Source organism: Phascolarctos cinereus, unplaced genomic scaffold (genome assembly GCF_003287225.1).
Source record: "Phascolarctos cinereus isolate Bilbo 61053 unplaced genomic scaffold, phaCin_HiC Scaffold_1;HRSCAF=81, whole genome shotgun sequence".
Classification (NCBI taxonomy): domain Eukaryota; kingdom Metazoa; phylum Chordata; class Mammalia; order Diprotodontia; family Phascolarctidae; genus Phascolarctos; species Phascolarctos cinereus.
The window spans coordinates 233,894,640-233,920,194 of NW_027555514.1; the positions used below are offsets into that span (position 1 = coordinate 233,894,640).

General features: G+C 37.9%; 1 protein-coding gene across 1 annotated transcript in view; it reads left to right on the forward strand.

Moving 5' to 3' along the window:
* Window positions 1-25,555, forward strand: part of NUP107 (nucleoporin 107) — a 51,521-nt gene that overhangs the window by 18,667 nt on the left and 7,299 nt on the right. Inside the window, exons 7-22 of the mRNA XM_020990223.2 lie at window positions 2,230-2,357; window positions 3,558-3,603; window positions 5,437-5,508; window positions 5,971-6,059; window positions 14,983-15,061; window positions 15,536-15,649; window positions 16,070-16,160; window positions 16,295-16,371; window positions 18,448-18,507; window positions 19,111-19,256; window positions 19,365-19,413; window positions 20,286-20,355; window positions 20,735-20,853; window positions 23,216-23,254; window positions 23,495-23,645; window positions 24,028-24,140. Coding sequence (XP_020845882.1) covers window positions 2,230-2,357; window positions 3,558-3,603; window positions 5,437-5,508; window positions 5,971-6,059; window positions 14,983-15,061; window positions 15,536-15,649; window positions 16,070-16,160; window positions 16,295-16,371; window positions 18,448-18,507; window positions 19,111-19,256; window positions 19,365-19,413; window positions 20,286-20,355; window positions 20,735-20,853; window positions 23,216-23,254; window positions 23,495-23,645; window positions 24,028-24,140 — 1,443 coding nt within the window. The remainder of the gene's footprint in view (window positions 1-2,229; window positions 2,358-3,557; window positions 3,604-5,436; window positions 5,509-5,970; window positions 6,060-14,982; window positions 15,062-15,535; window positions 15,650-16,069; window positions 16,161-16,294; window positions 16,372-18,447; window positions 18,508-19,110; window positions 19,257-19,364; window positions 19,414-20,285; window positions 20,356-20,734; window positions 20,854-23,215; window positions 23,255-23,494; window positions 23,646-24,027; window positions 24,141-25,555) is intronic.

The window sequence follows — 25,555 nt, forward strand, 5'->3', positions numbered from 1 at the left end:
AAAGCTTGCAGATCCCCAGTCTGAGCCATCCCTGAGATGCTGGAATAACACAACACTCAATACCCCTAGAAAACAGTAGCAGTACCATCTCTGACCTTCCCTTCAGACATGTACAGAGCCTGACCCTGACATCAAGTTTGAAGTCAGGAAGTTGGTTGGAAGAATGAATAAACAAAAAAAAGAACTCCATTGTTGTGATGATAGGGGCACTCAAGACTCAAGTGCAGAAGAGTGACTTCAAAATATCTACAGGCAGAACCTCAAAGAAAAACAAAACGAGCACAAATTCAGCTATATCTCTTGGCTACATGTGAAGTAGGAGTTTTATTGCTGCTGTTTTAGTAAGGGTTGTTTGTGTTGTTGTTTTTTTAATTTAATTAGTAAAATGAGGGCACTTGAGGAAAAAGGAAAGAAAAGAAATGAGAACTCTAGAAGAAAGAATTGGAAATGTAATTAATAGCTTTGGCTCAAGAGGTATAAAACCTGGCCTAAGCAATAAACTCCTAACAATTATAATGGACCAAAATGAAGACTTCATGCAACAAAAAGAAATATTAGAAGTTAAAAGACTAAATAAAATCAAAGCAAATGTAAGGTATCTCATAGCAAAAACAACTTAGTTGGAAAACTTAGCAAGGAAAAAAATTTAAGAATCAAGGACTACCTGAATACCATGATAAAAAAAAATTCTACATATCATATTTCAAAAAAATTCTTAAAACTGTCCAGATCTCTTAGAACCAGAGGGCAAAGTGGAAATAGAAAGAATACACTGTTAACTCCTGAAAGACACCCCAAAATGAAAACTTCCAGGAATATTAGAGCCATAGTCTAGAAAGAAAAAATACTGCAGGCATCCAGAAAGAAGGAATTCAGGCATTGAGGAGCCATAGTCAGAATCACACATGATTTAGAAGCCAGCACTTTGAAGGAGTGGAGAGCTTGGAATATGATATTTCAGAAGGCAAAGGACATGGACTTATAGCCAAGAATAACTTATCAGCAAAACTGAGCATAATTATAGAAGGGAAAAAAACAGACCATTAATGAAATAGAGGACTTGAAAAGACTAGAGCTATGGAGAAACGAAATAGTTCAAAGAGAAATGTACATTAAAAGAAAATGCTTACATTCAGATATGGGGAAGTGATACATGTGTCCTCTCTGACATCATCAGGAGTTAGAGGGAGTCTAATTTAGACAGAAGGCCTGGAAATGGTTTTGTTAGATATTGATCCTCTTTTAACAAAAATATAGAAAGAAAGGGAAAGAAGAGTGTACTGATGGAAGGGAAAAGAAAGGTTAGGGAAAATTATCTCACATAATCAGGATGTAAAAGTTGACCTCTCTACAAAGAGAGGGTAGGAGGGAGCAGCTGATGCTTGAACTTCAATCTCATCTGAATTGGTTAAGGAGTACATATACACAGTTATTGGAATCTGAGGAGGTGCTTAGCTGAGGAGTGGCTGAACAGGTTGTAGTGTATAGATGTAGAGTGCTGGTGTGCTATGAGAAATGAAGGAGGGAGTGGTTTCTGAGAAATCTGGGGAGACGTGTATGAACTGCTGTAGAGTGACTACAACCAGGAGAACAATTTATACGTGAAGACAAACATGAAAGCCATTAGGAACTGTGATAAGAGTAATGATCAGCCATGATTCCAGAGGACTAACAGTGAAACATGCTACTTGTTTTCTGATCGAGAGGTGACACAGAGGTGCTGAATGAGACACACTTACATATAAAATATATATTAGATCTATGTGTATGTGCATACATCTCCACATATTTGTCTTTTAGACATAGACCATGCAGCAGTTTGTTTGCTTGACTATACGTTTGTAATAGGAGTTTTATTTTTCTTTCATTCTCGGTTGGGATAGAGGGAGAGAAGGCACATTTTTACTCATTAAAAAGAGTATATAATTTTTTAAATGGAAAAAAAGGAACTTTATGTATATTGAACATATATTATTAGATGTGCATCAGGAAAAGCAAATATTTGTCCCAGACTAATACCTAAGTGTCAGCCCAATTTAATTTATACAGTACATTTAAGTACAATACAAAATAAGCTTGAGGTAAACATTTGTGAAACTTACACTATATGTAATTAGAACAGTTAGTAATCTAACAATGTCTGTATGCTCATGAATTAATAGAAAATTCTTAGAGGTCATCATGGCAGAATTTGGAGTAATCTTGGTATGCAACTATTTCTTCTCTCAGGTAAATATATTAGGTAAAATAGTGAGCAGAGCAACACCTGGACTACAGAAGTTTTCAAAAACAGCCAGTGTGCTGTGGCTTCTTCAGCAGGAGATGGTTACATGGAGACTGCTGTCCTCTCTTTACAGGTAAAGTTCTGTGGCAGTCATAGACAAGATTAGTATAAATGACAAATCATGAATAAATACATATTTGGGCTTAAAATGAGTAGGGATGAATAATTTGTGAAAAGGCTTTGTTATCAGTTTTCATTTTGATATCATGTATTTAAAAATATTTTTATTGATATTTTTTGTTTTTACATCTGCTACATTTCCCACTGCATCCCCCTACTTCATCCTTCCGAGAAAGCTATCTGTTGTTTGTTTTTTAAGAGGAAGATAGAAAAACATTTCAGGAAAATCAATCAACACATCAAAAAAATCTTAACTATTATATACACTGGTCAGCATCTGTGAAATACCTCCCACTTCCCTTGCAAAGGAGATGTGTCATATCTGTCTTCTGTAGAGCCAAGCTCAGTCATTACAATTTTGAAACATTCCATTTCAAATGGTTTATGGTTGTTCTTTTTATTTGCATTGTTGTGGTCATTGCGTATATTGTTATTCTAGCTCTGCTTCACTTTGCATGAGTTCATGTAAGTCTTTCCACGCTGCTCTGTATTTATCCATTCACATACCACAATTACACCATTGCTTGCCTGTTATAATGAGTGAATCTTGAAAGATTGTGTACGCAAGTGGTTACACATGTACGTAAGTGTTTTTTTTTCATCCAGAAGTATACATTAGAATATTAGTTCTCGATTTTTTTTTGCTCGTAGCACAATACTTGCCATGAAGAATCACAGCACGCTAAATGTTTAAGTTGGCAACAAAGAAGGGTTTCTGGCCTGTTGAGCCTCCAGACACATTATCTAGGCCCTAGAATCCTTCTACCTTTTCCCCTGCCAAGCAAAAGCTCAGAACTATGGAAGGCTCAGCTGTGGGTATGAGTTTTTTGTAGCACAACAATATTCTATGGCACCCCCTTTTAGAACATTATAGGGTAAAATAACATCTAATCAAGTGCATCTTGTTAGCAGTAAAAAACATACCCGTTTATATTCTTAATAAAATGACAGTTGTTTTGCTCTTAGGCATCCATGTGTATTAGGTCAGATCAGATATTCACTATCTAACTATCTGATGTATTTAACATATATATGTATTGTTTGAATTTCTATGATCTAAACAAGCATTACGGAGTTTCCATGCCATATTTTAATAATTAGGTGAGTAAGCATGAATTATAAACTTTTTTTCTTTTTGTGCTTTTTTCTGTAGGGACAGAATACAATCTGTACTAGAAGAAAATGCATTTGAAATTGCCGTAAGTCTTAAGTTAAAGTATTATGAATGGTGTTAATTAAGTATTGAACGGTGGTAATAATTTTTTTTGTTGAAGATTTCCTTTCTGTCATGCATACCTTCAGAATGGGGGAAAGTGTTTCTCAGTGATGATGGGATTTAAAATTCTTTTTTGCATATGGTGGAAGGAGCCGTTGCTGGCTCTGGAGTCTGAGGACCTGGGTTCCAATCCTACCTCTAATCGTGATGACCTCTGTGGGTTTGGGCTCATCATTTAGCCACCCTGGATTTAGTTCCCTCATTTGTAACATGAGGGGATTGGACTCTGAGGTCCTGTCCTGCTCTGTGATCTTAAAAATTTCAATAAATTTAAGTCAGTTGAGGATATGTGGTCTTTTGTTCTGTCATAAAACATCTTCTGTTGTAAAGGGTAATATTTAGGAAGGGGAGCGATGATGAAAGATCTTCAGTATAAAGACATTTGCTTTTCACTTTCTTATATATAATAAAGCTGTATCCAGTTCTGTTAGAATTTTTTTTTTAAGCAAAATTAAAGGTTTGGGGAAGATGATATTTTAAAAATATGAATATAATTCAAGAAAAATTCAGCCTGTCTCTGTTATTGGTTTAATTGGCTTAATTATCCTCTCTATAGATGGCATTCATATCTATATTTTTCATATCTATTCATATCTGTTCTATTCTGTGTCTTTCTGTTCATATCTGTGTGAGAACCCTAGATGCTCTTCCTGGGGCTGTAGTTTCGCATCTCTAGTTATACTGGACGTTTCAAATTGGGTGTCCCATTGGAATCTCATTTAACATGTCCAAAACACTTCATCTTTCTTCTCAAATTCATCCATTTTCTAACCTCTGTTTTTGTCAAAGGCGCGATCATTCTTCTCATGACTTGCATTCCTAACTTTGTTTTATTTTCAGTTCATTCTTCCTTGTCCCAGATATTCAGTCAGTTGTGAAATCTTGTCATTTCTACCCCAACATCTCTTCCACTGATCCTCTTTTTGCTCCCACAACCATTATCCCGGTTCAGGTCCGGTCACCTCTCTCCTGGACTATTGCAATAACTTCCTATTTGTTTCCTTCTCAAGTCTCTCCATTCCTTAATAAAGGTGCCAAAATAATTTTCCAAAAGAGCAGGTCTGACCATGTCACTCCTCAGTAACAGTGGCTCCCTATGACCTTTAGAGTCAGATGAACTCTGTTTGGCTTTTAAAGACTGTCACAACTTGGCCCCAACCTACCCAAATATCATTCCCCTTTCCATATTCAGCAGTCCAGCCAGATTGACGTCATGCTGTTTTCCTTCAGACACACTGCTCCGTCTCTTATTTCCATGTCTTTGCACTGGCAGTCCTCCATGCTCCTCACTGCTGCCTGTCATCTTACACTTGAAGCATCTCTTGATCCCCATCCCATGCCCACATACCCCCCTTCCCATTACCTTGTATTTTAGATATTTTGTTAATACATATTGGGCATGTGTTATCTCCTCTGTTAGAATGTAAGCTCCTTGAGGGCAAGATCTATTTCATTTTTTACTTTCTATAACTAGTGCCTAGCAATACATAGTAGGCATTTAATGAATTCTTATTGGGTAGGTACAAATGGATTTAATAGTGAGATGTATTCCTGACACTTTTAGAAGAAAGAAATTTTTACAAGAAGGAAATAAAAAACGTGTTATTGTCATTTTATAAAGGTTTAAATTCCCCTGTAGAGTAACTTATTGAAGTTATTTCCTCCCTACTCTCAAATTTTCTCTTATACAGTTTTGAGATAATAATATTATAATGGCAGAGTTTTTATTATAATGGAAATGTTTGTTCTTAAACAGTCTCTAAATGCCAGTGAAAAGACAGTTGTGGATACACTATTTCAACGAGATTCACTTATTCGACAAAGCCAGGTACGAGTTGGGACTTTATTTTTTTAAAATATAGGAAAAATTCTTTAGAAAAAAAAACTTAAAGAAATACAAACAGCACATGTAAAATTAAAGTTTTTGCACCATATTTTTCCTCTGGATAAATTTACTTAATTTTATTGAAGCTAAGAGAAATAACATGGAGATTGTAATACAGTCTCCCAGGTTTCTTAATGTGGTAGAGATGAAAAGTACGTCTCTTCCAGAAGTCCTTCTGGAATTAGGCTTTGAGAAGCTGGCCCGTTATAGGATTTACTGCTGAAATGTATCTGACTTTCTCCTGCTGCAGTACTAATTACTTGGAAAAATCACCTGTGGTCATTTGTCATGCCTAGATAAATTAGAAGAAAATAAAAATGTTTTTACCAAGTTTTTGTTAGAAAGCCTACTTCAAAGAAGTATAGATCTTAAAATTGTGGTTAATAGGATTATTTGCTTTTCCAGCTGGTGGTAGATTGGCTAGAGAGTATTGCCAAGGATGACATTGGAGATTTCTCGGATAACATCGAGTTTTATGCAAAATCAGTATATTGGTAAGTCACTGAACATCCAACCCAACATTTATTAAGTACCTGCTACGGATATACTATTATGCAGGGTGATGGAGGAAATACAGATATTTGTTTAGAGCCCTCATAGAGCTTTGCAATCCAGTAGGTGATAGCTGTTGTTGTTCAGTCACTTTATTCATATCTGGCTCTTTGTGGCCCCTTTTTGGGGATTTTCTTGTCAGAGATATTACAGTGGTTTGCCATTTCCTTCTCCAGCTCATTTTACAGATGAGGAACTAAGGCAACTTGGGTTAGGTGACTTACCCAGGGTCACACATCTGGTAAGTGTCTGAGGCCAGATTTGAACTTAGGAAGTTGAGTCTTCCTGATTCTAGTGCTGGCACTCTATCCGCTGCTGCCCCAGGTGGATAGCAGAATTACATAAATACTTACAATTCAAAATCATAAAGAAACCATAAGAATCTAAGGAAGGTGCTGTGTGACGTGGAAGGGGGTTTATATTGATTAATTAGGAGGATTAAGGAAAATATCTTTGAAGCAAGAGCATTTAATTTGACCTTTAAACGATGTTGAGAATCTGCAGGTAGAGAATTATCAGTTTTTTAGGGCTAGGGAAAATGGTAAGCAATGGTATAGAAGCAGGAAATCTCAGGGAGTGTGCAGGGGACGGCAGATGGTCCTGTTTGATTGGAGTTTAGAGCATATGGTGGTGATAAAAGTGGAAAAGTAGGGTTGGCCTCTGATCTGGAGGGCCACAAATGCCTGGCTAAGGAGTTTGAATTTTATTTGATACTCAGAACAGAGCCACTGCAGAGTTTTGAGTCAGTGGGTGACATGACATGACGTGACGTGACATGAATATAGAAGATAACTTCAGCACTTCACGGGTCCATAATTTCTTAGGTATGGGTTCTGCTTTCACCACTGCGAATCACTGCTACTCTGTACCTTGGAATATGGTATGTATTCATCTCCTGGTGAGAAGTCAGCCATTTCAACCAACTACCATTGTCAGGGCATGCAAGGCAGCCTAGCTTAAGCAGCAGGGCACCCCAAGGGAGAATAGAAGGCAGCATGTGCCAGGCAAGTCAAACCACCCCTACCACCTTGACTACCATCTCCCTTCAGACCCCAATGGTGATGGTCTAGGACTCCAAACCCAAGAGCCTTAGGAATGTGCTTCCAGCCCAGTGCCCTTGGCCATCATCCTGGAGAGCAGCCCTTCCTGGAGAGGTAGCCTGGCAGCTGCTTCTACAGGTGGTCCAGTCACAGCTACTGAAGCCCCGTAGAAGAGCACTCTTGGCACCAAAGTCCTTGGCACTGTCAAATGGATCAAAATCAGAAACTGATATTATTGTATCAGTGGAAAAGAGATTAAAGAAGAGACATCACAGTCAGCTTTGCTGGTGCACTCTAAGGACCCTGGGTCCTTTCTACCTGACTTGCAGCTGAACCGTTCCATTAGCATTGTCTCCCCTATTAGAATGTGAGCTGTTTGAGAGCAGAGGCTGTCTGACTTGTCTGTGTGTATCCCCAGAGCTTAGCACAGTGCTTTGCACAAAGGAAGTGCTTAATACATGCGTTATTCATTTATTCATCCTTGGAGACAAGTTTTAAAATCATGTGAAAACTCTTCATAGCATGTGTGATAAAAGAATAATGCATCAGGACCATCAGCCTACATCTCTATAAAAAAAACTACAGCAAGCTGGCTAAAGGCTGCCGTTTAAGTCAGGATTAGCCCAGCTGAGTTTGGAGAAGCGCACTAGCTCTTTGGCTACAGAATAATTGATTTGTCATCAAGGACAATGCTGGAAGACCTCCTGCTGAGAAGTTGAGGTCTGCTTTAGTGGATGGAGTACCCAGACAGAAGAAGCCAGAGATCCTTGAATTATTGAAGAAGGAAACAGAACTGCTTTGCTTAGCAAATCACCTTTATATGTGATCCCTTTTTTCCAGAGGTGAATGAAATAGCCCCAACTTTTTGTCTAATTTTCTTTAAAAAGAGAGAAAAGGAAAGACACATTCAGGCCAGCTTTTTTTGTTTTCCCTCTCCAGATTTGCCTGCCTGGTCCTCCAGTGCAGATCTCTGTCACCAGGCCCATAGTTTTGAAGCCTTTCCGGCTTTAGAGGACTTGTCAGAGTTAAGTCTGTTGGTATGATCTTCAGGGACCCTGTGTCTTGGCCAGGCATCAGAATAAAGCTGTTGTGGAAGAAGGAAGATATTGAGCATTATTGTTACAAAGCACTGAATAATAATTTCTACTTTGAGATGTTATTGAGGAGTCTAGAACCATGGTATTTGTTATATATGTTTGAAAAGACTGTTACTATACCATAAGTATCTGAAAGTCTTAAGTTCTATATTAGACTCCATAAAAGGCCAATGAATAAAAACTGTTAAAGTTTTTTAGACTATTTTTTACCCATATAAACTTTGTAATTGAAATAACCTCTTAGAGTGAAGGCCACTTTTTTAAATTAAATTTTTTTTTCAATTAAGAAACATTTTCTCCTTCCACCCCCTACAATGGGGGGGGGGGAGGTGGCAGGGGATGCAGCCCTTACAACAGATATGCATAGTGAAGCAGGGCAAATTACTACATTGCCTATGTCCAAAACATATCTCATTCTGCCTGTTTAGTCCGTTGCCTTTCTATCAGGAGGTGGTGGGTCGTTCATCAGCCTACCATTTTTAATACTTTACTAAGGACAGCAAATACAGTATGCTATCAAGTGGTCTTCTTTCTTTGCTCTTCTTTTTTTTAATATAAATTTATTAATTTTTAGTTTTCAACATTCACTTCTGTAAGACTTTGAGTTCTAAATTTTCTCCCCCTCTCTCCACTCTTCCCTCCCCAAGGGAACCTGATACAGGTTATCCATGTACGATCATATTAAACACATTTCCACATTAGTCGTGTTATAAAGAAGACTTAGAACCAAAGGGGAAAACCACGAGAAAGAAGAAGCCAAAAAAAAAAGAGAGAGAGAGAGAGAAAAAATAGTATGCCTTGATGTGCATTCAGACTCCTAATTCTTTCTCTGAATGTGGATAGCTGCTCTTCTTTCTCTACAGGCTGTATTTTAGCCTTCCAGTAAAGTCCCTCCAGCATATCTCCAGTGACCTGTCACTTTTGATTCCTTTTTCTCATATTCCCATGCCCTAATACCTGCCAGTAACCATAAGCCAAGGAGCACTCTTGGACAAAAGATAGCTTGATGTAAAAAAAAATGTTTAAAGCTCAGATTGCCTTTGATTTTTATAGAACTCAGACATTGGTTTAGTGGTTGTTGTTTTTTTTCTCATTCATTCACCAAAAATAAAGTCTGCAGCTTGACTAATCTATTCTTAATTAGGATATTACTTCTGCAGATTTGCATTCTTTATCTGACTTATTGAGGTTAGACTAGACCACATTAATGAGCATCTCTGTAATAACTACTTGCCTGTGCACTTTGATTTTAGTGAAATGGTCAGATTTCTTATTACTGCCAGAAAGCAGTTTTATTGGCTGGAGATGCTTTGTCTCAAGGGAACCAGCTTATGTTCTGGGTAGTTCTGCATCAAATTGTATTGTGCTTTTAGGTTCCCTGTTTACAAAATGAGAAAAATAATATCCACCGGAAGACAAAAATGAGTAAAATTCCCTTTTTAATGTTAGTGTTGGGATCTTGTATTATTAGTATCTGTATTCTGGGTTAATCTACCAGGATTTTACTATGGAAGGTGCTATTTGAGTTGAGACATAAGTACTCTTTAATAATGAGCTATAATGAAAAAGAGGGGGAGTTCTAATGTGTTTTGCAGTTTTAGAGGAAAGGTTCTAGTAAATATAAAATATCCCTAGAAGTAGGAGGGTAATTGTATGGGGCAGCTAGGTGGCACAGTGGATAGAGCACCAGCCCTGAAGTCAGGAGGACCTGAGTTCAAATCCAGCCTCAGACCAAACACTTGCTAGCTGTGTGACCCTGGGCAAGTCACTTAACCCCATTGCAAAAAACAAAACCAGAAACACAAAACCTGTTGTAATTATGATTCCAGTCTAAGGAACACATGACACTTTTTTGCCTACAGGGAGAAAGACCCTCCGTGTCAGTGTCAGTCTGGTAGTAGCATTAACCTTATAGTAGTAGGTGTCAGCTGTGGTGACAGGTGAGAGCACCAGTGCTCTTGTGGAGTTAGCCTCAGTACAGAGGAGAAGTTGTTTTCTTACACAGCCAGACTTTGCAAAAAGCAATTTTAACAAATGTTCTTATTTGCCTCGTCCTATCCTCAGTACTAAACACTTCAGTGAATCTGTCTTCGTATCAGTGCAGTCCACATCACAACCCATCATCCCTTCTTAACCAGTTTGATTCTTACTCATGTCTTCCCTGAAATCCTCATGAAAGGTCTGCTCTGTGTAGTGGAGGCCTTCCTCTAGGACTTGTGAATACCAAGACAGTACTAGCTTGTCCATTTGTTATCCCTCACTCTTACTACATCTTCTGGATTAGATCTCTATGCCACATCTTGTGTTCAAGATCGTGTTGGAAATGTGCTGTGGCCTGTTTTGCCAGCCATACATTTTTCTGTTTCTTCATGGTCACCTAAATCAGGCTTTTGTTAGTGCCTGCCATGTGTCTTTCCTTTTCCCCCCTTTACCCATCCCTTTCCCTCCACCATTCCTTCTCCTACCAGAGTTCTTGAACTGTGAACCATGGTAGATCAATTTTGCCATTGTCCTGGATGTATTGTGTCATCTCTTCTCCTATGGACCCACTCACCATACCTGTAACTTTCCCACCAAAATAGCCCTTTCTGATCACCACTACTCTTTGTGAATTATCTCTCTAGAAAGTAAACTTCTTGAGCAAATAAGACTGTGTATTTGTATCCTCCAAACTTAACATAATGTGAGGCACTTTTTAAGTGCCTAATAAATATTTTTTTCATTCGTTCATTGCAAGATTAAAATATTCCATGGTTCACAATCCTGTAGTATTACTGGCAAAATTTTGGTGTTAACAAGATGATTGTTTTAGGGAGTAGCTTGGGATAATTGAGCACCGCACATTTTTCCAAATTGTATTCTTCCTGTTGAATTTTGTCCTAGCTTATCAAAAGGCATCTCTTTTCTGTTCAGACTTTGCACTGAACATCCTCTACAACAGAGGTGTCAGATATATGACCCAAGGGCTGAATATGGTGCACAATACTTCTGAGTGTAGCATAAACCAGATTAAAATATAAATAAGAACTATTTAACAAAATTAATTAAAATATAGTAAAACATAGGTAACATTACAGTTAAGTCAATATATGTCTTGCAGGAATCTTTAGTGGCTCCTGTTTCTATTTGAGTTGGACCCTACTATCTGTAACACTACCAAGTAACCTTGTCAAGCATACATCTCTCTTATGTCTCATTTGATACTGATAATCAAAGGATTATTAAATAAAGTAGTTGTCATTGTATCCATCAAGAAATTTTAGATGATTTTAACTTGTATATGAGAAACATCTCCTTTGGCAGCAAGCTTTTAAGGCTATATTTACTCTACCAAATTAGATGCTGCTTTAAAAAAATTATCACTTTGTTTTAATGCAACAGAGCATTCCAAACAAATCTCTTTATCAAGTATATTCCCTCATTGATTATTGTATGTTTTTTTTACAGAGTAAGAATGTGTCCTTTAACTTTTTTTGGCTAGGCAGTGGGGTTAAGTGACTTGCTCAGGTCCTCCTGACTTCAAGGCCAGTGCTCTATCCATTACGCCATCTAGCTGCCCCCCTTTAACTTTGACAACGAGGTACTACTATCAACCATTGTATTTGACTATTGTTTCATTGACTTTCCTTGTTGACTTTTTTTTTTGGCTTTTTGGCTTAGTTTTTTTTTTTTTAACATAATCAGTATTATCAACAAAAGAATATCTTATATTCTTTGTACCTTTCAAAACATAGATGGATGAAAATGTGGATTGCAGTGGGATATTATTTATGAAAGCCTGCCTTTTCTCATTTTCATCACAGATAGTCTTATTTGTTATAGAGATAAGAAATTTAGCATATAGAACATGCCATATATGCCAACAAATAGAATGATGTCTTCTTAATCATCTTCCTTCTAGAACAAAGATTCCCAAACTTATTTGGCTTACTGCCCCCTTTTAAAAAAATTAACTCAAAAACCCCCCTGGAAATCTACTTCCTTTAATCCTTTATTATTATTATTTTTTAAATTTGTGTCATTTCAAGAAATATATAAATTTTTAATGACATCCTAAGTTTAATAATTTATTGTGAATTTGTGGGTTTTTTCCCTGCATTGAAATTTTGATGATGCAATATTGCATCATGTAACTTTACACTTTCATATTGTAAACTAGTCATTATACCCACATATTCCTGCCCATGCATGCTGGACTTCCCTATAATACGTGTGTGACACACTTGCCTGCCAACACGTGTTTGTTAAGACCTGTTGGTAGACTTCACCACTGATTGGTTATAACTTGCATTTTGTATGTTTATTTGGAAAATAATGTAATCACTATGACTTTAACTCTGTTACACAACAGATGAAATGTGTATGAACCATTTTTCAAGATTTTCTCGTCTTATATTTCCACCGTCCCCTTATTTTTAATCAGTGCCCCCCAGTTGCACCTGAGACTACTACTGTTCCCCTGGATCAGTCCAGTGTTCCCCAAGGTGCAGTATTGCCCACTTTGGGAACCTATGTCTAAAGCAGGCCTGCTTTACATCCTCTACGTTTTTTGTGGGCCTCCTAAAATCTTTGGCGAGCTGTATGTTGTGCAGGCCTGGTCTAGAGCAATGATGTGTGTGACTTTTTTTCCATTTGTTGAGTATCTTTTCTTCTTTCAGATAGCTTAGAATGGATCCCTTCACAACCTCAAATTGTGTAATCTCTAGCACAGACTCACTCCTCTGTATCTGCTTAGTTCAGGATCCAATTGCTTTTTCCACCTTTACTTACTTTGCTATTTCTTCTTCCTTGTACAGCCCAATGGGGATTGATGTTATAGTTCATAAGGGATGGCTCCACTGTCATTAATAGAGAAAATGATTTTTTATGGAAATGTTGGCAAACCTTTTCCTTTTTCTGTTTTCCTTCCAGTTTCATTTTTAAATGCTTTTGGGATAAATTTAGGGTTAGAAGTCTGAAGGTTAGGGTTAAAATTGCAGGCAGAGGGGGAGGGTTAGGGTTAGAATCAGATGGAGTCAGAGTTGGGTTTAGGGTTAGGGTCAGAGATGAATTTAGGGTTAGATGATCTGGCTCAACCTTTCTGCAAACTCATTTTCTCCTAACTTGGTTTGGGTTTTTTTTGTTTGTTTTGTTTTTGCCTTTTTGTGGGATGATTCTGGTTGTAATCTTTGTTTATCCTACTCTTAAGGCTTTACGGATAAATTTATATTCTAAGCCCATCATGCTATTGGCTGCCATTTTTCTGTTTAGCAAAGAAATGAAAGTTTTGGGGAAGAGAAAATTTTGGAGCTCTTTTGGCCTCCTTGTTTTGGGTGTTGCTTTGCATTGGATAAGTTTCTGTAGAAGTGGCCCATGTTGGTGAAGTTCATTTGAATAATTTAGATTAGAGCTGTTATAATTACATGCCCCATCTTATCTTTGTCTGTTCTGGTTTAGTATTTTTGCTTTAGTAAGTTAGTGGCATGACTGTACACAGCTGGTTTGGAAATCTCTCTTGCATCAATAGCTAGCCATTTTCTGTCAACACATGGTCAGTTTAATTTTTTGTGATAGGATTCAGCGCTTAACGTGCCCATCACCTCTGTGAAGAAAATATTCATGGTATGTAGGCAGGGGGCTTATGTGTAGTCTATAAGCCTTTGATGTCTTGTTTCTTAACACTGAACCATATTTTCCAACATATTTATAAAAAGTACTTAGCACAGTGCCTGGCACATAGTAGGAGCTATGTAAAATATTTATTCCCTTCCCATTTTCCTCATGCCCACCTTGATAGAATGTCTCTCCCTGTTCATTCTCTGCAATAGATGTTGATTCACATAAGCTGCAGTTTGGATTGGTCTTTTTGCTTTGTGCTTATCGTGCAAGGGAACGTGACTGAGTGTGCCATGAAATATTTTTTGGTTTTGGGTACATGGTGAAACAAATTTTGCTGACTCTTTTTATTTGCTGCTCCAGGGAGAGCCTATGAGCCATCCTTCAATTTAACTGCAATTTCTGATTTAATTTACAGCAAGAATTTCAGAATTGGTTGATTTACTTGTCCTAATAGTATGACTACCTGTTGGTAATTGCAAAGGGATCTTCTGTGTATAGTACCAACAGCTTACGGACTGTCTAAAATCTGTGATGCTTAGCACTCCTGTGCTCCCTTTTCTACCATCTACCACCATCTCTACAGACCGTGGAAGGGTGCTACGCAGTATGGAAGCCCATTTTGTGTTTTTCTTTGGATCTTGAGTTTCTGTGGCCAAAAAATTAATAAGCTAGTGGCTGTCCTATTGGTAATCAGCTTCTCCATGCTTAGTTAGGCTGGTTCTTAGGTAGCTGAGACATTTTGTTGTCAGGACTGTGGAACAAGCCCATCTAGCATGGGTTAAAACCAGCATAGCCTTTGAGAGCCCAAGGCCATCTCCACAGTGTGATAATACATTGCATTTGAACTTTATGGAGCACTTTTGTGTTACCACATAATTCTACATGGTTTTTATGTAGAGAATTGACATGAAATAGTTGTGAAAGGTAAAGATCATGATTTACAGAGATTAAGAATATTCATATTTTTAACAAAATTATTTATTAAGAGACATAAAATAACCTTTTGAGTTCAAGGTTTTTGAAAGTTTTTAGTATCTTTGTATTCCCAATATGATTGGTTAAATTTTTTAACGTTACAAAAAATTAGATATCAAAAAAATATTTAAAATATGATATGCTTTTATTTTCAGGGAAAACACGCTGCATACCTTGAAACAGCGACAATTAATATCACATGTTGGAAGTGTTCGTCCTCTTGTTACTGAATTGGTAAGTGTTGCCTGAAGGAAAGACTGCTATAAAAAAAATTTTGATAGATGTTTTTGGATTGAGAGTGTTTTATCTTCTGTAGGTTCCTTGTATTTAGTTTGTTTTTAACTTTGAGCCTAGTAAAAAGTATTTTCAAAGTATTTTGAGCTTCAGCTTCAGTATTTGACCTTCCAGTAGTAAAATAGAAATAGCAGTTCTTTCATGATCTACCTCATAGGGTTGTTGTGAGAAAAGTTCTTTGTAAAGGACTTGGTAACTGTGGGCTGTTGAAGCACTTCTTCCCTTCCCTCACCCGTCTTTTCAAACAGCATTGTGAAAATTCTCTTGTTATTATGTAGAATATTGTTGTTGTTGTTGTTGTTGTTGTTGTTATTATTATTATTATAGAATATTATTCTAGAATGGCTTTGGGCACTGTTGTGATAAAGATGAATTGACTGTGATGAATTTTCAATAACTAAATCTTTGTTACAGGACCCTGATGCACCTATAAGACAGAAAATGCCACTTGATGATTTGGATCGAGAAGATGATAACAGATTACTCAAATACCTTTTCACACTTATCCGTTCTGGGATGACAGAAGAGGTGAACCAAAGAAAACCCCTCACTTGCCCACTGTTGTCCCCTTTTTCTTATGCTCTTCCTTGTGTTATTTAAGATTATTCATGTAGGATATTAATTGTGCATCAGATTAGGTGCTGTATCTGATGACTCTGTGTTTAAATCTTGGACTGAGCCTCTGGTGACTGGTTGTGCTGATGGCTCTTCCAGTAGGGTAGAGGGTGGGGAGAGGTAGGAGAGTCTAGTTGAGGAGCCGCAGATGTTGTCGTAGCCCCTGTTTTGCACAGTTTCCCCTTTGTTGTGCTCTTTGAAGAGCTACGTGGAATTGTGACATGTAACATATTATATACTGATGATTGCTTTTTTTTTTACTCTTTTTTTAAACACTTAAAGAAAAAGAATCTTTTTTTTTTACCGACTAACTGTCCTTTCTTGTTTTTGTAGGCACAGCGTCTCTGTAAACGTTGTGGTCAAGCATGGAGAGCTGCGACACTTGAAGGGTGGAAATTATATCATGATCCAAACATTGATGGAGGTACTGTAGGGGATTTCACAAGTGTCTGTGTCTAAGAGATGTAGCTTTTGTTTGAGCCTCTGGCAGTGTCTGAGGGAGGGATTTAGTGTTCTAAGTTATATTCCAATTGTCTTCCCTTGCTGTTTTTATTCTAGGAACAGAACTAGAACCAGTGGAAGGGAATCCATATAGATGCATTTGGAAAATGAGCTGTTGGAGAATGGCAGAAGATGTAAGATAATCAAACAAGCTGTAGTAATGGAGCCTTTTTAAATATAGAGCACTGCTTCTACTGATAGGCTGTTGATTAAGTAGCTCTTTTTGAAGATGTTAGAAGTTTAATCAGCAGATGTTTATTGAATACTTATTGTGTGCAAGGATTATGCTTTCACTTTCTATGTCATTACTATTCATCTAGTCTCTTGTGTTTTAGAACTTGAAGTATGTCTAATTCTTCATTTCTTGTATTCAGTCAGTTGCCTGGCTCTATCAGTATCCTTTCTACAATATTTTCCGTATTTGTCCTTTCCATAGTCCCATTGCCACCACTGTAGAACAGTCCCTCATCACTTGCCTAGACGTCACAACAACCTTATCATAAAACTTTTTTGCCTCTGATCTGCTTCCTCCAAATGTTCCATTATGCCATTGTTGGAATAGTATTTTTGCTATGAGTAATAAATAGTAATATTAAATACAAATAGCATTTTTACTACATAGATCTACTCTTGTCATTCCTCTACTCAAAAATCTTAAGTGGTTCCTTCCTGCACAAAGAGGCAAATTCAAGCTCTTTTGCCTGGTATTCAAGGCCCTCAGCAATCCAGCATCCCTCCCTTTTTCCAGCCTTATTCATGTTATTCCCCTCTATGTACTCAGTGCAGTAGCCACGCTAGAAAACTACCCTTGTTTGTGCCTCATTCTTCGTTTTTGTTTGTGTTATTCCCTGTGCTTCTAATGTTCTCTTCTTTTCTTCGCCTGTTGAATTCTTGTTCATTCTTTAAAGCCCAGCTCAAATGCCACCTTCTCCATGAAGTTTTCCCTAATTCCAGGAGGAGGGAAGAGATAAGGGAAGAATGGAGACAAAGTATAAAATATCTGGAAAGTTAAAACTCAATGCAAAATTACCATACAAAAGATTGGTTTCATCCAGAAGATAATTTTGGTAATTTTAAGGTTCTATTATGTGCAAGGCACTGTGTTTAGTACTGTGGGCGATACAGAAAGAATAAAACCTGTTCCTTGCCTCAGTAGAGTTTATAATCTAGCAGATGTCACACAGTTGTGCGTGATGAATTCCTAAGTGAATGGTGTAAAAATCTGCCATGAGTTTAAAGAAAGAGAATATTGTTAGCTTGAGTATGCTGGGAAGGAAGGCCTTTAAAGAAGGGACTTGAGCTGAGTCTTAATAGGATTTGGATAGGCCAAGGAGGGAGGAAGGCATTCCAGGAAGGAAGAGCACAGAAACATACAGGGGAGCAGGAGAGTGCAGAGCATGGTTATCTAAAGAAGAACCTTTTTTTCTGTAAGGAAAGAAGGCTGTAAAGGTCAGGATGCCTAGAAATGGACTGCAAATACCATGTTGGGAGTTTGGGTTTCAGTGGGGAGGGGACTGGAACTTGAGTATTTTAAGAAGATTAATCTAAGAACTGTATAACAAAATACGTTGAAGGGAAAAGATTAGAAGTAATTAGAAGGGGGCTGAAAGGACAAATAAGAGACTTCGGTAAGCAAGGATTGACAGGACTTTAGTAATTGACTAAGGAGTCAAATATGACAGATTTCAAGTCTCACTGACTAGGAGAATGATGCTTCCTGTGTTAGGAATGGGGAAGTTGGGACAAAGAATAATGGTTGGGGGTTGGGGGAAAGAATGTGTTAGTTTTGTGGCACATAAAATTAGATGCAAAGTAGGAAGTCTTTAATATGACATCCTCGTTTCACGTTTCATAAAAATACAGCTCACTATTGAGGTTGTATTTAATAAATTTCTGCAGAAATTTACATTTTATATTTGAATGTTAATAACCTTGTGTACGGATGTCTGAATGATAATCTGAATAAATAATCATATCATTCACTATTCACAAATCACTACCTCACTTTCAAATTTAGATGTTATGGTTACTTGAATTCCTGGTGTTGGTTTTTCCACCAGACAATTACTTTGGTAGATACGCTATTTGGAAAGTATTAAATAAACAGAGATTAGTGTAGGAAAATGTATAAAATTCCAGTTTGGAACTTAAGGGAACGAATTAGGAGGAATTGAATCATTTAAGTTTGTTTATGCCCATTTGTGTTTTAGGAGCAGTTTAATAGATATGAGAGAGCAATCTATGCCGCCTTAAGTGGGAACCTCAAGCAAGTATGTAAGCCTTTTTTATACTAATTTGCAGTGTTTTTCCATTGATCAAAGTTGGGTACATAAGATTCTCCACTAATCCTTACATAATTCATCTTGTAAGCTTATGCCATACTATAAATAAGTGGAAAAATAAGGGATATTCACAATAGAATACTCCGTTGTCTTGCTGGTTATCTTATCATAGATATGTAATAAGCAATTCCCCTGTTTGAATTTATTTACTGAAGATTAATATCAAATTTTATTATTATTACTAATAAACATTTTTAACCACACTTGCTATCTCAGTTTATGTTCAGAAACGATGAATGCATGGTTGCCTGTTTAAACTCTATTTTGATGGGATTTTTTTCCTGTCTTGGGAAGTGTTAAATTAGCTATTTGAAATGCTACATAAAGGGCATTCCATTGTGAAATCAGTATGGAAGATTTCTTAGCATTGCAAACCCTTTAGAAGATAATGTTTATAATTTGAAGAATTAGATTTTCCATGAAATTGGATAAAAATCACATTTTTGATGACAGTTTTACTTTTAGGCAAATTATGTTCCAGGTGACTTTTTGTATATTTGTAATTGTTTTCTTTTTGGGTGGGGAAAAAAGCTTCTCCCAGTCTGCGAAACCTGGGAAGATACAGTGTGGGCCTACTTTAGGGTGATGGTGGACAGTTTGGTGGAACAGGAAGTTCGGACCTCAGTTATATCATTAGATGAAACTGAAGAACTACCTCGAGAATATTTGGAAGCAAAGTGAGTCTTTGAGTGGCCGCAGTAATTTTATTTTCTAAAGTATGTCTTATGGTCTTCCTCAAGATTATTAACATTTTCTCCCTGTCCCTTTTTTTCTTTCTTTTAAAGTTGGACTTTAGAAAAAGTTTTTGAAGAGCTCCAAGCTACAGATAAAAAGGTAAATATTTAAATTACATATTCTTAGGCTGTACCTTGGAATAAAAAAAATAGATAAAAACTAATGCCAATCGATGCTTTGGTGAAAGGCAGAAATTAGAAGCTCAGTTTTTGTTCCATCCTCATTTTCATGTCACTACTTTTAAAAACAAGGGCATCTAACAGCATTCCAGACTCTTTCAGTTCTTGCTTCATGCCCTCATGGCCCCAATCTCCCGTCTAGATTTAGTGGAGGTGTAACTAGTCTTTATCCTGTTCTTTTGCTGAACACCGCTCACATCCAAATAGATGTTTTGAATGTGATAAGCCAATTGTTCCCATTGAAATCTCAGGATAAATAATGGGAAGTCCTTGAAAAGAATCTTTATCTAAGTAGGTCCTAAAATAATAATAATCACTAGTATTTATACTGTACTTTAAAGTTTGCAGAAGTGCTTTATTTATGTAAGTACAATTTCATTTGATTTCCTATTTTACAGATGAGGAAACTAAGGCTGAAAGGTTAGGTGATTTGCTCAAGGTCATGTATTTAAGGGTCTGAAGCGTGATTTGAACTTTGATCTTTCTGACTCTCAAGTTAGCACTCTTTCCGCTATACCACCATCTAGTTACCACAAAAGGTATCTAGTTTAATCCAAATGTCAGTTCTGGAAATCGACTTTTAAGATTTGTGGTATATCAATTGTATGTGTGTTTAACTGAATTTATGAACTTTGTGTATTCCACGTTTTAACAGTCTTCCAATTTTCATTTTTTAAGTCATCTGGTGACCCTTATCATTCAACTTTCTTTTGACCTAAGTTCTTTCAGAAGTCAGTGAATAGACATTCTGGATGAGTGAATGGTTTATGAAAAGTGTGAATTATTTTTCAGAGAGTTTTAGAAGAGAATCAAGAACACTACCATATAATTCAAAAGTTCCTTATCTTGGGTGACATTGATGGTAAGCTTTTTTTAGTCTTATTTTGTTTGAGTGATTTTCTCATTGTATTGTTCAGAATATTCTTCATAAAGAGTGGGTGGAAAACTATATGAATGACTCTCAACAAATCATTTAAACTTTGTAAAATCAACTAGTTCCCAGTGTTTGGTCCTTCTAGTTGTTTGCTCATCAACACTTTTATGTTACAAAGGGTACAGAATTCGAGTTTAAAGAATTAAGGCATATTAGCAACATTTCAGAAGGTTAAAAAGGTGTTAATTGTACAGGTAAATTATTGGAGCAATCAGGAGAGAAATAGCACCAAATATTTCTAGGTTGTGACTATGTCCTTTCTCTTGGTTTTACCACTCATGTCGAATATTGGATTAATTTGTTATAGGTTTGATGGACGAATTTAATAAATGGCTTTCCAAAGGAAGGAGCATTCTACCAGGACACCTTCTCCGATTCATGACCCATCTCATTTTGTTTTTTCGCACTCTGGGAATACAGACCAAAGTAAACAGAAATGGCTGATCTGTCTTTCGTGTTCATTCAACAAATATGTATTGTGTCTGCTGAGTATAGAGCAGTGTGTTGGGCACTAAAGAGGGATAAAGTTAAGTAAGAAGTAGTCCCTTCCTTCATGGAACTTCTGTGGTAGGAAATTAGACACTGGCATAGGTAAAATGAGATAATAAGCTACTTTACAGAAGTAAAAAAACAAAACTGTGTGTGTCAAGGGGGAATACTAATAATAATAGTAGTGATGGGCAGTTACAGAATGCTTCAAAGTACTTTATGTATGACTCCAAGAAAGAAGCCTTGTCTGAGGTGGCATCTAAAACATGGGTAAGAATTTACTGGTCACAGTGTGGAAGAGAGATGGCATTTCATGTCTAAGGACCAGCCTAAGCAAAGGCACAGAACTGGGAGAATAGAAGACATGATCAGAGAGTAGACAATCCTATTTCACAAGAGTGGGAAAAGCAACAGGAGAAGAGGCTGGAAAGAGGGGGTGGCGCCAAATGTTGAGGCCTGTACATGCCAGGCAGAGGAGTGTGAACTGGACTGGGAGACAGAAGCTCTTGGTGACTTTTTGAACAGAGGCGTCACATGACAATGTCCGTGAGTAAAACTTACTGGCAGCTGTGACGTGAGTTCAGATTAGGGTAGGAGGACCTAGCCAAAGACGACTGCAGTGCTCTGGGTTTGTGGTAAGGGGAACCTGTACAAAGGTGGGGATAGAGGAGAAGGGATGAGTGCTGGAGAGCCTGCAGAGGTAGACTTTGCCAGGTGAGATTTGGAGGAAAGTCAGGTGTAAAACCAGGGAAGACTGGGGCTACAGACAAACAATTAAAGGAGAAGTACTTCTAGGGAGATGAAGTCATAGGATCATGGATCTATAGCTGGATGGAACCTTACAGGGCACCTAGGTTAATCCTCTCATTTTACAGATGAGGAAACTGAGGCCCAGAGTAGCCCAGGGATTTGCTCACTGGTAAGTGGCAGAGCTAGGTCTCAAATTGAGGTCCCATGACTCTAGTGCTCAGGTTCAGTGCTCTTTCCACCACATCTGGTGAATGGAGCTTTGAACATGTTGAGTGTGAGGTGCCAGTGGGTCCTGCAGGTGGAAATGCCTGCCACGTGGTTGGAACTCTGAGACTGGAGCTCAGAAGAGGGTTCTGGACTGGAGGTAGAGATTTGGACATGACATAGCATGCAGGTGGTCATCAAAGCTACGGAACCAAATGATGACAGATAAAAGAAGAGGCCAAGAATAGTTTTAGGGAATAGTTGCAGGCTCAGAAGAAGAATGAGGAGCCAGAGAAAATGGTTTAGATATTTAAAATAAGAACCGGGAAAGTATAATGTCTTGAAGCGGAGTGGAGTACCAAGTGAGAAAGGATGGTCAGTGGTATCAGATGCTGAATATGGTTCAAGAAGATGGAACCTTGATTTAGCAGCTAAAATGCCATTGACCTTTAAGCAGCAAGGGCTGAGGTACAGACTGTTTTGCAGTGGGGGAAGAGGAAAGCGTGGGTAATGAGGAAGTTTGGGCATGAAGCTGGCAGCGAGTGGCAGGCATGCCAGATAGGTGACAATTGTCAATGGAGTTGATATATTGAAGGCTTTTTAGAATTGAGGAGGCCTGAGCTCATTTGTAGTTAGGTAGCAAAGAGCCATTGGAATGAGAGAGAAATGATCAGTGGGGTCCTGTAGCAAATGAGAGGGAGGGGGAGAAAGGAGAGAAGTCAGGGATTAGACCTGAGCCTGGAAATAAGCATTTTGAGAGCCAAGTGGTAAGAGTGATTTTGGGAAGTTTAGAGAAATGGAGGAGGGGATTTGAGGGAGATCCCGCCTGACAGATGGCCTGAATCATCTCAGTGGAGTCAGAAGGCCGTGGTGTCTGCCCCCAGGAGTGCCTGGACACAAGGGGTGAGAAGAGGAGGACTGCACAGTTACCAGGGTGTTCGTAGTATGTCAGCAGCAGGACATGCTCTGAGAGTTCTCCCATCAGTAACAACAGGTTTACAAAGGACATCCGCACGTTTTTTGCAGAGTGACTCTTATGATGCATGTGGAGTTGAATGACCTCTAGCCAGATGAGAGAGTAAGCTTCCAAGTGCTGACCTCGATTCTGACCAAAGTAAATTTGAGTTCACTACAGTGATTAGATTAGTAAAGCCCAGTAACTTAAATAGCTAATGTATGGTACTTAAATTGTATTTCATATTTGTTTTAATTTATATGTTAGCATCCATGTAAGAATCTCAGGATCCTTGTCTGCTAGTAGAAGTTCTTTTACATTGCTGGGGGCATAAGAGCTGTTCTGTGTGTTTATCACTGAATATGTATGCTTATTTTTTCCTCCATAAAGGAAGAAGTGTCTGTGGAAGTTTTAAAGACCTACATTCAGGTAAATGGCAAGAATCTCACATCTGAAACTTGATTCAGTGAAAATCAAATTAAAAGTAATATTTAGCTCATTTTAGATAGAAAAGTCACCAAAGTACTGCCCATGAACCAGGGGAAATCATTTAATTATTATTAAATGCTTTTTAAAGCTCAGAGTCAGTGACTGTTTAGCACTTTGCTGTCAGTTTGGTTTGCTCTGTTTATTTCTGTGGTATATGTTGAGCATTTTTCTATTTTGCAGCTGTTAATGTGTGAGAAACACATCAGCCTCATAGCATTTTATACTTGCCACTTGCCTCAAGATCTAGCCATTGCTCAATATGCAGCCTTTTTGGAAGGTGTTACAGAATTTGAACAGCGTCATCACTGTTTGGAACTGGCTAAAGAAGCAGGTAGGCAGGTTGCCCGTTTTTCTTGAAGTAGCCAGTAGGTCATTTTGTGCCCTGCTTGACTGTAACATCTGTCTCACTAGTGACAAAACTTGCAAAAGGTTTCTTTTGAGAGTAGCTCTTATGTGTTCTGTAGTGTATGTTTTAAGATAGGATAAAGGTTTTTAAGAGTCCTTAGAATCTGTCATTTACTTTCATCACCTCTAAACCAATGGGTTGCTAAGTAGTGCTGTGACAGATGCTCCTGGAGCCTGCCAATGATGAGTATTAGTGGGGATTTGTGTTCACCTTATTCTACTTAATTTACAAGGTGGCAGTACTCAGATTCTTTAAAATCTTTCTCTGATCCTGAGTTGGCCATAAGCATTTTTTTTTCACTCTCTAGGTCTGGATGTTGCAACAATAACAAAAACTGTGGTTGAGAACATTCGAAAGAAAGATACTGGCGACTTTAGTCATCATGATATGGCACCTTCCCTAGATACTGTCACTACAGAGGTAACTATAGTTATAAAAACCAGAGAAATGCTACACAGAGTGTTTTCCCCAACCTTTTCAAGTATGTGAAGCTCTTTTTTAACATTGAAAACTTTCATAAATTTTCAGACTTTTTCTCCAATATGATTATTTTTCTAATTCTAGTATCCATTGATTCAAGGATACGTAATATGACCAAAGGGTATTTTGAATTCTCTAGCATTTACAAATGATTTTTATTATTTACATCAGCAGCAACATTTGAAGAAAACATTCACACTGTACATTTTGTTGTGCAGCTATATAAAGAACAGAGGACAATACTTGGTGCACATATGGATTTGCAGAAACCTTGCAGTAACTTATGTGACCTGTAGGTCAGAACCTCTGTGGCACATAATTCCTCTGTGATATTACTTCATGGATCTAGTTTCAGTGAATTAGCCAGAATCCTTTATGCAGCAGATTGAGTTCAGCTAATAGAGGGTAGTCCATTTTGGCTGGAATAGACAGTGTATGGAGAATAATATAAATAAAGCTGGAAATGTAGTTGGACTCAGATTGTCAAGGACCTTAAATGCCAAACTAAAGAATGTATACTTTATGCTATAGGCACTTGAAAGCCACTGAAGGTGGTCCCACATCCAAACTTCTTTAGTTGGCATTTCACGTCCTGGCTAAAACCATCCCTTCCAGCCTCATACGTTACTCCCCTTCATCCGCTTTGCTTTTGCTTTGGCCTTGCTTTTCCTGACACGACACTCCTCCTAGGTCTGCTTTTGTACCAGCTGCCCCCATGCCCAGAATGAACACCCTTTACCTCTTAAAATCCCCAGGATTCCTTTGAAGCTCAGCTTGTTTGATTTTTGAGCAGAGAGGTTTCACTGTATCTGTTGGGAAATTTGCTTTGACAGCTGTGTGAATGATAGACTAGAGAAAGGGAAATTGGGAAACCTTACCACAAATAATGAGAACCTGGACTAGAGTAGTTTGCTGGATGAATAGAGAAAGGGGTATGTGTATGCAGTATGGTAGAGGTAGATTCAGCAGGAAATGGCAAGTGATTTGATACAAGAGATAGTGAACAGTCAGAGGTGATTCCAAGGTTTTGAACCGGGGCACCTGAAAGCACACCACTGCCATCAGTAGGGAAGTTGTGGGGAGGAAGCTTGGGAGGAAGGTGATGAGTTGTTTTGCATGTGTTGAATGGCAGTGCCAGTGGGCCTTCCAAATGGGAAGAGTGATTTACAGGAGCTGTTGGACAAACAAGTACAGTTCTGGTCTTCTGCCACCCTTCTACCATGGAGACAGCAGAGGTGCCAGAGCTTGTCTTAAAAGATGTAAAGCATCGTTGTGATGGATTGATTCTTAAATACTGGTGATCCCCCTTCCCCAGGTCATTACAATCACTAAAAAAAGAATTGATTCTTATCTTT